General features: G+C 48.5%; 1 protein-coding gene across 1 annotated transcript; it reads left to right on the forward strand.

Moving 5' to 3' along the window:
• The first annotated feature begins 2,309 nt into the window (after positions 1-2,309).
• On the forward strand, positions 2,310-6,899 carry CIAPIN1 (cytokine induced apoptosis inhibitor 1). Its single transcript, XM_009073293.1, has 8 exons — positions 2,310-2,490; positions 2,743-2,895; positions 4,267-4,343; positions 4,579-4,747; positions 4,949-5,022; positions 5,337-5,452; positions 5,970-6,036; positions 6,702-6,899. The coding sequence occupies exons 1-8, from the start codon at positions 2,334-2,336 to the stop codon at positions 6,810-6,812; spliced, it is 924 nt and encodes a 307-aa protein (XP_009071541.1). The 5' UTR covers positions 2,310-2,333; the 3' UTR covers positions 6,813-6,899.
• The last annotated feature ends 3,690 nt before the right edge of the window (positions 6,900-10,589 follow it).

Raw genomic sequence — 10,589 nt, forward strand, 5'->3', positions numbered from 1 at the left:
CAGCGCGGCATCCTCTGCCCTTCAAAGGTCTCTCCTGAAGCCTCGTCTGAGGAGGTGCGGGGAGGGGGGAACGGCCTGTCTGTGTCTGTGCCTCTGTGTGTATCTCTGTGCCTGTCTGTGTGTCTTATTCCTTCGCGAAATCCCCCTCCAATCCGCCCCAGCTCTGTGACCCAGAGGGTTATTCTGCCCGTTCTTCATGGGTGTGAAATACATAGGTGCAGCAGAGCCTTGGGCCTTGGGAAGCTGGGGCACTCCTGCCCGCTGGAAGCTGTCGGTGGTGGTCAGGAGTCTCGAGTTTACTGTCCTGATGTGCTATAGAACCCTGGAATGGTTAGGGCTGAACAGGAACCTCCGTCTCATTCCAGCGCTGCAGTTCTCTAATCTGTTGCAGCAGGAACCTCCAGCGCTGTTTAACTCCTTGCTTGCCCTGTGCTGGCTGTTGTGTTCCTCAGGGACTGCTGGGGTGGTGTGACTGCCAGATAAGGACAACACCCACCCAGCCAGCCCTTGGCCTCCCCGCGGCCTCTTGGGTGCATCTCAGGGCACGGGAGCTGTTGCTGCAATTTGGGCTCTGACTGATCTTGAAAGGTCACAGCTTGATATTCAGAGAGGAAAATGTGACTTTGTGTTTATCTTTTCCACCTTAGCCTAACAACTTGCATATTTTTTGAGGATTTTAGCCTTCTTATTGGAAAGGTGACCTTTTTATGGGATTACTGTGTTAACATTAAAATGTTAACATAAACTAGTGTTACTGTCTGCTGTAGCTGCTTAGCCTTTGACACAGGGCCAGATGTGAGGTGCTGTGACCTGCACTGTACATCAAGATCTTCCACTCCTTACCTGATTGGCATTGTAGCTGCATTACTGTGAATTCACAGAATCAAAAGACCTCTGAGATCATCAAGTCCAGCCTCTGACCTAACACCACCATGTCAACTAGACAATGGCACTAAGTGCCACATACAGTCTTTTTTAAACACTTCCAGGGATGGTGACTCCACCACCTCCCTGGGCAGCAGGTTCCAGTGTCTGATCGCCCTTTCTATGAAGAAATTCTTTCTAATGTCTAACCTAAACCTCCTGTGGGGCAGCTTGAAACTCTGTTCTCTCTCCTGTCACTAGTTGCCTGGGAGAAGAGACTGACCCCACCTGGCTACAACCTCCTTTCAGGTAGTTGTGGAGAGTGATAAGGTCACTCCTGAGCCTCCTCTTCTCCTGGATAAACAACCTCAATTCCCTGAGCCTGTCCTCATAAGGCTTGTATTCCAGACCCTTTGTTGTCCCATTCTGAACTTGTTTGCAGTTACCAGGAGAGAGGGAGTGGGTCCATGGCACACAGAACAATAGGAACAGTGGGTGAAAATCCACTCCCCACCTGACTGCAGTTAAATTTGGTACAGCATATCCCTGAGCTGTGCTTTTCTGGCAAGGTGGTGGCAGTAAGGCATTACCCAGTATGTGCAAGGTAGTGATTCCTGGTAAAGACTTTGCTTCCAACAGGCTCTCCTGAAACAAGTGTGTGGCTTGCAGCTTAATTGAAGATACACCAGGCAACTATGCTCACCAGTGTTCTCTGTTCTCTGTGGTCATGTTAAATTAGAAAGAAAATAGGTTTGTGTTGGATAGAAAGTAGGTGCTTGGGTTCAGTAGCTGCTGTGAGTGCAGGTGGTGATTGGATACTGTTGCTCCATTGGGAATACAATCCTGTATAAAATACTAGTGCAAACAGCTTTCTCAAAGGTGTCATTTCACTGCACATCTCTTCCCCTCCTCCTCCTTGTAATTTGCTCACCCAGTGTCACTAATCCTAACAGTGGGAAGAGCCTCAGTCTGGAATGTTGGGAATGTTGAAAGTTATTCTTGTTTTCCCTTCTCATATAAGGTGGAAGCAAACTCTGCTAGGTCATGTTCAGAGTAGGATACAAGGCAGTGTTTAGTGTCTAATAGTTGTCACTCATGTGGAAACTCAGAAATCTTGTATTTGTCTTTATTCAAAATTTTAAGGAAAGCAGGTAAGCTTTTTGCTGGATGGTTGGGGTTTTTTTGTTAGCATGAGTTGTAGTCTCCCAGCAAAACCAGTCCCTGGACTGGAGAGAAGCTGAATTATGCCCTCAAGTGTAGCTCTTTCTTAATGTCCTGTTAATGCTTAACTTGTGGGAACTTTGTGCTGTCCATCTCCAGAAAATCATCCCCACTTATTAAAACAAGTGCACACGCTGTGATTAAGTCACAGCCCACAGGGACTCATGCTGTGCTCAGCTCTTGCCCTTCCCCTCTGTGTCCCTGACCTGTTCCTCTCTGCTGCTGTCAGGTTTGCTGCTGTCACAGGAATGGGGGAGTACGGAGTCACTCCAGGCCAGCGTGTGGCCATCATCTGGGACAGCTCCTCACCCGTTGAAGCCCTGAAGGATTTGGTGGATAAAATTCAGGCACTGGTGGGAGCTGAGAATCGTGTCTCCGTGGAAAACGTCAACCAGCTGTCTCAGTGTAAGAATGAGCTTGATTTGTCACTGTTTTGTTAAAACACCTTCCCACTCTGTGAATCAGCACTCAGAGCACTGACAGCACCTGCTGCTGGCTCTTAGCCCTGACCGTGCAGTAAGGGAAGTGATACACCCATGTTGTGCTTCTATGACTGCTGTCTGTAATCAGTTACTGCTTGAGAGATGAGGGAGGTGGAACTGGTGTATTAAGCTGTGCCTGTGTGTGTATAAAATTGTACCATCTTCCTCTTCCCAGCGGCTCACAGGGAGTCCAGTTTCGACGTCGTTCTCTCTGGCCTGGTGCCAGGCAGTACAGCACAGCACAGCGCGGAGCTGCTGGCAGAAGTAGCTCGGATACTTAAGCCAGGGGGACGTGTCCTCCTGAAGGAACCAGTGGTTACAGAATCAGGTGAGAGAATCCGCATCAACCTTGGCAGCAGAGCAGTCCTTGTGAGGACTAGGCTGAAAGGGAAAGGACAGGAACCCTGAGCAGTGTTCAGATATTTTCATTCTCCTGACACACTAACCCAAACAGCAGGTTTTTTATGCTGTGTTTGAGCTGGTACCCATCAGAGGTTTTGCAGTCACTCTGCTTCTGTCAAAAGTGCTAGGCAGGCTTGTTCCTAAACTGCGTTTGAAAGCTCAGTGGACACTGGTCTCCCAGGAGTGTGATGCTATGTAGTTGCAGATGTTGTGTTTCTAAGGAGCTTCTGGAGTGATTTTAAACAACAGGTGACAGATGCTGAGAGAGGCCGCTCCAGAAGTCAGATGAGAAATAGTTATCCAGAAGAGGTGGAAGTGTTTGGATTTAGTTTTAAGAGAAAAGCCAGAGATGTGCCACGGGACAGCTGGAGGCACACACAGGGAGGTGAACAGAAGATATTTCTCTGTCTTACACATGACCTGCATTCAAACCTTGTGGCATAGGGAACTGGTTCAGGGTGGAAGTGGGAAATAATGATAAGAACAGAAGCATCTATGCTGATGGTGTTCCTGTTGGCACAATCTACCGTGCTGAAAATGGTGGTGTGAGTGGCAGCAGAAACAGCTGCTTCAGGCTGGGAAGATTTGGCAATGTGGCAGTGGCTTGGTGGGGTCAGTGGTAACCTTAGGGGCAGCAGGGAACACTTGTGGGACAGAACAGAGAACATGCAAAGTGTGGAGTAGGTGAGGTTTCTTTTTTCCAAAGTCACATCTGACAGGCTGGAATTTGGTGGACTTGGAATCCACAAAGTGGGACAAGTGAGACTAGTGGGAGAGAGTGAATGGATTCTGTTCAGCACAATCCTGTGCCCAAGTGAATAAGCCTGTAATGAGTTTTTGATTAAACAGTGACTGAAATAGCTGCTGCCTATGAGAACAAGCTCTTGAACATTACATTTCTCAATGCAGTGTTCATTTAGGAGTCCCTGTTTTGAAAACTTCATGAGTCATTCACTTTTATAGGTAAAAATGTTTGGGAGGGAGTTTGGGTTTTGGGGTGGGTTTTGGGATGGGTTTTTTTCAATTTTTTGATGGGTGTTGATTGGGTTGAGAAAAGTTTGGGCATCTATAGAAAAGATTTAGAGCTAGAATAGATTTGGTGCCTCAGACTGTTTTTTAATGAACAAGCTGCTCATATTTTTTCTGGTTTGTTCCTGCTGTTGACTAGAAAGGGCACAGTTTTACAGCAGAGGTTTGACTTGAATATTTCCTTCTAAAGGTCTTGCTCTGCCAGGTTTCTTGGTGTCCTCTACACTTGTTCTTCCCTCCTCCTACTTCCTGCTTTTCTATCTTCCAGGTAACAATGGCAGAATCAAGACAGCAGCCAAACTCCTCATGGCTCTGACTCTCTCTGGGTTGGTGGAAGTGAAGGAGGTATGTATGTACTAACCACTTCCAGAAACCCTCTCAGGCAGTTGCCTGGGGACTTGCTGAGTGACAGGTGCTTAGCTACCCTAGGTTGCTGCAGATGAGCAGCCTGCCTGGCACCAACTTTAGTTACTGCAGGGGTAGTGTTTTATTTTAGGATTGAAAATACCAATTGTCTGTTCACTGGAATGCTGGACTGGATGCTAAAATAAAGAGGTTAACCTAAAGTCTTACATTGCAGCTGCAAAAGGAAGCACTGACCCCAGAGGAGGCCCAGTCGGTCGGAGAGCATCTGGGCTACCAAGGCAGCGACCTGCTCATTATTCAGATAGAAGGCAGGAAGCCCAATTTTGAAGTGGGATCCTCAAGTCAGCTCAAACTTTCCTTTGCCAAGAAACCTGGTCCTTCAGGTGAGGAGTGGTGTGTGCTAAATGTCTGGATTGCCTGCCTCGCAGGGACAGGCATCCCTTGGAACAGGGAGGCAGTTCCTGGGTAGAAAGTTCTACAGTGCTACCCGTGAAATGGAGCTTTCCAAAGTTGAACTCTATTTATTGGGAGTGGATGGGATAAAGGCTGGAATAACTGCATTTCTTCCTTTGTTTTGGCTCCAGGAAAACCCTCTGTGGACCCAACCACTGCCAAGCTGTGGACTCTCTCTGCCAATGATATGAATGATGAAGAGATGGTATCTGGTTTTGTTTGTGAGGCTTTGCTGTTGTTCCTCCTCTCTCCCCTTCTTTCCTGTTATAAATAGTTTCAGACATGCTTCTTGGGAAGCTTTACAACTTCAGAGGTAGAAAAGCCTCCCTAAGGCAAAATATCTCATCTACTCTGTGGGATCTGGAGAGCCCAGTGGTGTGGGGAGGGCAGAGACAGGGATAAGAGGGCACAGCTGCAGCACTTTAACACCAGTGTATAGACAGCATTGTTTCCCTGAATGTAACTCAGCAATATCATTCCCTACTGACAAATCTGTTGTCTTCCATGGTGTGTTTTCAGGATCTTTTGGACTCTGATGAGCTGTTGGATTCAGAGGATTTGAAAAAGCCAGATCCATCGTCCCTCAGAGCTCCATCCTGCAAAGAAATGGGCAAAAAGAAAGCCTGCAAGAACTGGTCAGTGCTGGAGTTAGCATATCAGTGAACCTAAAGTGCAGCATTAAACCCTTGGAGTTGGAGGAATTTTAAAAAGACTGTAGATAATTTGCTGTTCTTCAGACCCTAATTCTCATGGTTCATGTTCTTTCTTAATTATCTGAATGTAAATGCAAAGACAATGAGAATCAGCCACACCAAAACTGCTAAAAATTAACACTCTGGTATGATCAACAGCTCTCTCGAAGGTGGCTGCACAGTTTGTGCAGCTTGATGGATTTCTCAGCTTTCAAGGAGAAATAGCACACACAGCAAGTGCTGTAGTGTCATTTCCCACTCAGTTTGAACTTGAGGAGTGTTTCAACACTTGCTGTACAAACCATGGTGTTGAAGAACAAAGTGAGGAGCAGGAGTCCCAGAGTCAGCCGTATCGTGTGACAGAGTGAGGGCTGTTGCGTGTAATCAGGGCTGGAACAAGTGTTGATGACTCATGACCTTTAAGCAGAAAGATGTAGGTGACTTCTTTATTTTTCTACAGCACATGTGGCCTGGCTGAAGAACTGGAACAGGAGAAGAGCTCACAGCCAAAATCTGCCTGTGGAAATGTAAATTGTGATTTTTGCCTCTATACTGTGGTTTGCAGTACATGTTCTCTATGTCCTCTAATGACTGCTGCCTGAGCTGGCACTCTGCTTCCACATGCTGCCTGTGCAGCTTCTGCAGAGCTTCAGCCTGTTGCCCTGTGTCCTGCTGTCTCTTCCAGTACAAGTCCCTCCCCTGAGGGAGTCAGAGTGAGCAGTGAGCCTTTCTCCCCCTGCTCGTGGGCTAACCAGTGATCTGCTCAGGGAGGATCACCTTATGGGAGCCCACAGGGACCTTGTGGTGGTCAGGGGGCTGCCCCATGCCTGGGCACACCAGGTGGGGTGGAGACTCAGCTTTTCCATGTGAGCCCAGTGCCCTGCACAGCTCTGCTAGCCAGACATGTTGAGAAGAGGGTAGAAAGGAAGCAGCTTCTGTGCTGATAGATGCTGAGGAGCATGTCATCTCGAGTTGGAGATAACGTCATAGAATGTTAAGGGCTTGGAACGCACCTTAATGATTATCTAGTCCCAGTCCCCCCTGCCCCAGGCAGGGACACCTCCCACTGGACCAGGTTGCTCCAGGCTTAATCCAGCCTAGCTTTGAACGCTGCTAGTATTGGGGTATATCACAGGGAAAGACACCTGAAAGTGGCCCCTGATTACTGATGGTGCTTTGTGTTCTCTTACAGTGCTACCTGGGGGATGCATTCCGCTGTGCCAGCTGCCCTTACCTGGGAATGCCTGCCTTCAAGCCTGGGGAGAAGATTCTCCTGAAAGAGAACCAGCTGCATGATGCCTAACAAAGACATCTCTGGATGTCCTGCGAAGGACTCCGCTGCTTTTCTATCACCCTGAGGTTCTTCCCGCAGTCCTTATCCTCTCAAACTCGTACTCTCTGGCCAATATTCTGTGTGGGGAGAGACACTGCAGACACTGACACTGCTGTGAGCTCATCACTTGTAATCAGTCTTGGGCTACCTGATAATCTTTGGTGACAAGTCACGTATTAGCCTTCATGTTCCACTTTGTTTTAGCTGAGCTGATCCTGGGTGCTGGCTGTCACAGCCTGTCCTGCCAGCAGAGGGAAATAGAATCAAGTATCAGGTTGTCCTTGTGTGCCTGTGGCAGGACCGCATACTTCCCCGTGCCCATGTCATGCACCTCTCATTTGCCCTGATTTTCCCTGGTGAATCAGCAGCTCTGGCTCAGCTCCTGGGGTGACACTGGGCTCCTGTTCTCCAGGAAATTTGAAACTGCAGCCGCTTTACCACATGAAGGTGTCTCAGCAGCTCCTGTTGCAAATCAGGAGCAGGGAGTACCTTTAGCAGTATGTACTTTTAGCAGTGTGTGTGATCTTCTTGGTAAAATCTGGCAGGCATGATGAATTTCCAAGTGTTTTGGGAGCCCCTGCCCCCACCTGTTTCCATGAAAATGACAAACTCCTGCCCTTCAGGCAGGGAGAAGAGATGAAACAAGATCTCTCTTGTCCTCCCACAGCTTTCAGTCCAACATGAACTGATAACACAAGGGCAACCTGAGACTGTCACCTTTCTTGGTGGTTACCAAGTGGGTTACCTGCAGTGTCCAATACATAAGAATATAGCAATAACTTGATTTCCAGATGACCTGTGGTTGCCATCTGCTCCCCCTCCATGAGATACTATTTATTTGCGTAATTACTGCTAGTGAAGTATCCTGCAGGTGTGGGATGAGGGAGCTGTTCATGTTCTGGGCTGGGCTTGCTTCTCACTGAGAGAGGGAGGAGGAAAACCCTCAGCCTGTGGGGATTGCTTTGTTTGGAGCTCTTGCTCTACCGGATGTGACTGCTTGTTGTGTGCTACCTGAGTTACTCACTAAACTCACGGAGGGGGTTGGGGTGAACTGTTCTTGAAATAAAAGTGACCAATAGTAAAGCCTTTGTTTTAAGGCTGGTATTAGTGGCATTCTAAGTGTATCTCTCCTACTCAGCCTCTCAGTGATTTCTGGAACTCTTCAAATGGTGGGTTGCATCTTGGGTTCTCTATAAATCGTTCCTCTGAAAACTTGGCTCAAATATGTGATGTGCACTGGAAAGAACAGGAAAACCACTAAGAAAACTTTACTTTCTGACCATTCAGATCCTGCTCTGGGAGCCACAGTTGCACCACCCCAGACTGTCACTGCTGGGACCAAAGCCCCTTCATGCCAGAGCACAGCTTTCCCAGACCCCTCCCTCACTCTCCACCCCAATCCCTGCCTCTGTCATCAGAGATAACAGCTCCCAAGGACACACAAGTCTTGTGATAAACTACCTATCCAACCAACTGTTATTGCTGCTATCTTGTGATGTAAGAAAATAGGCAAAAGCCTATGCACACTTATGGCTTTTGGGGGTATTACTGCTTTTTCTCAGCCACTCTGGTAGCAGATGATCAGATTTCTGTGCCTTCACATGAAAGGTCCCTGATAAAGGCAGCCCTTGACCTGAACTTGGCTTTCCTCTCCGAAGTAAATAAGAGGAAGGAGGCAGCCTCAGAAGCATTTGTTTTACACTGATTTGCTCAACTGAAATTCCAACAAGCTGGAAGCACTTTCAGCTACTACTGAGTTCAGTCAGTGATGTATAATCTTGTTCTCTTTAAATAGCATTACTCGGTCTTGCTGTGCCAGAGGCCCTCCAAGGGTTACAGTGTGGCAGCACAGCATCTGCTGGGTGGGAATATGCTCCTGTCAGGCTGGTTTCAAGGAGTATTAATCCTTTCAGCACACTTCTCTTGTCTGCTACAGCCTCCAGCCACTCTGCTTGCCCTCCCCTCCTTCCACCTCTATTCCTTATGTCTGGCCACCCACCAGTGCCTGGGAGAGTGGCACTTGTCCCTGGGGGATGGGCAAATGTGACTGTGCCTAGAATAGAAGAGGATATTTCAGTTGGAAGGGACCTAAAATGCTCTCAGGGCCAACTGCCTGACTGCTTCAGGGCTCACTCAAAGTTAAAGCATGTTATGAAGGGCATTGTCCAAATGCCTCCCAAACACTGACAGACCTGGGGCGTTGACCACCTCTCCAGGAAGACTGTTCAAGGTTATCACGATTCTCGCTGTGAAGAAATACTTCCTTATGTACATTCTGACCCTCCTCTGGTGCAGCCTTGAGCTCAGCCACCCTGTCCCTGGATCCCAGGGAGAAGAGCTCAGTGCCTGCCTCCCTTGCAGCTGGGATGATGGGAAGGTGGCTGAAAGGACAAACAGAAGGAGTATTAACTGAACTCAGCAGACATGGTCCAGGTCCTGATGTGCTGTTGGGCCAGCTCTGCAACAAGGCAGTTCTAGGGAGTCTCCAGCAGACACGGCAAACACCCTGCAGCAGAGTTTAATCTGTAACTTCAGCCACTTTCAGTGAAGCTTCTCTGATTTTTCTCCCGGTAGCTGACCTGCTTCTGTGTTCCTCTGAACTCCATGCTCCAGGCAGCCAAAGCCACCCTCTCTCCAAGCAGCCCAGAGTGGACACAACAGCACAAGGTATGGCCCATGGGGAGGGCAGGACCGACCTCAAATAAGGCTGCTGAGAGCACACAGAACTAACCCCCTGCTCTGTGGCACTGAGAGAGCTGTGTGGTTTTATATCTTTTGGGGGGTTGCATCATCCATCACCCTCTGTAGGTCCCTCTGCACTGCTGCCTCGGAGTGTTTTACAGCACTGCAGGCAGGCAGGACATGCTAGGGCTGGGCACTGTGAAGATAAGCATCTGCTCGTCCCCTTCCTGGTGGCTCTAAGTCACATTCCTCTTCCTTCACTGGCTTGTTTGGCAGCCTCACCCTCCCTGTTCCTCCTCCGAGCCAGGGGTCGATGTCTTCTTTGGCCTGAGCCATTTTCCTCCCCCCAGTGTCTGACTATTCTGGTCTCTCTTTTCTTTCTCTGGTTCACTTCATCCCTCTTTCTGTTATTCTTTCCCCAATTATCTTCTGTTTTCTCACTTCTGCCCTGGCCTCCCTCCTTCTGTTTTTATGCTAACCAAGTATACTGCAGTCCTTCCCACCCACCACCATCCTTTACCATTCCTCCTCAGCTTCTTTTTTTCATTTCCCCTTTGCTTTTTCTGGGTTTTCACACTGTGACCCAAGTCACATCCCCATTCTTTCCCACGTGGATTCCTGCAGCTTTTCCAGCAGGCAGGGAGCATGGTGGAGGCCAAGCTCTCCCCTGAGTGCTCTGCTTGTGGACCACATCAGGCAGCAGCTCCTGGGGAGCTGCAGAGACTTCCTTGGCTGTACCCCCTGCTATCCCTCTTCATCACGTGCCTCCTGCTACAATTGTGTCCTAAAATAACCCAAACTGGGAGAAGCAGCACTTTTACTTTTGTTTCTCTGCCTGAGTCAGGTTTATTCTGTGCAATGAGCAGAGCCCGTGGGGCAGCAAGGACACACTCCACACTCCTGGCATGGGTACCTGTGATGGATATTTCACCCACCTGCCTTGAGCACATTCAGGGACAAGGGGACCTTCTGCTGCTAAGGAGGTATTTGAGGCAAGGAGGGCACTGTGTTTGTTATTGTTTTATCTTCACACTGCTCATGGTAGCACGTTTTTGAGAAGTGAAA

This window comes from Acanthisitta chloris, unplaced genomic scaffold (assembly GCF_000695815.1).
Source record: "Acanthisitta chloris isolate BGI_N310 unplaced genomic scaffold, ASM69581v1 scaffold37344, whole genome shotgun sequence".
Lineage (NCBI taxonomy): Eukaryota > Metazoa > Chordata > Aves > Passeriformes > Acanthisittidae > Acanthisitta > Acanthisitta chloris.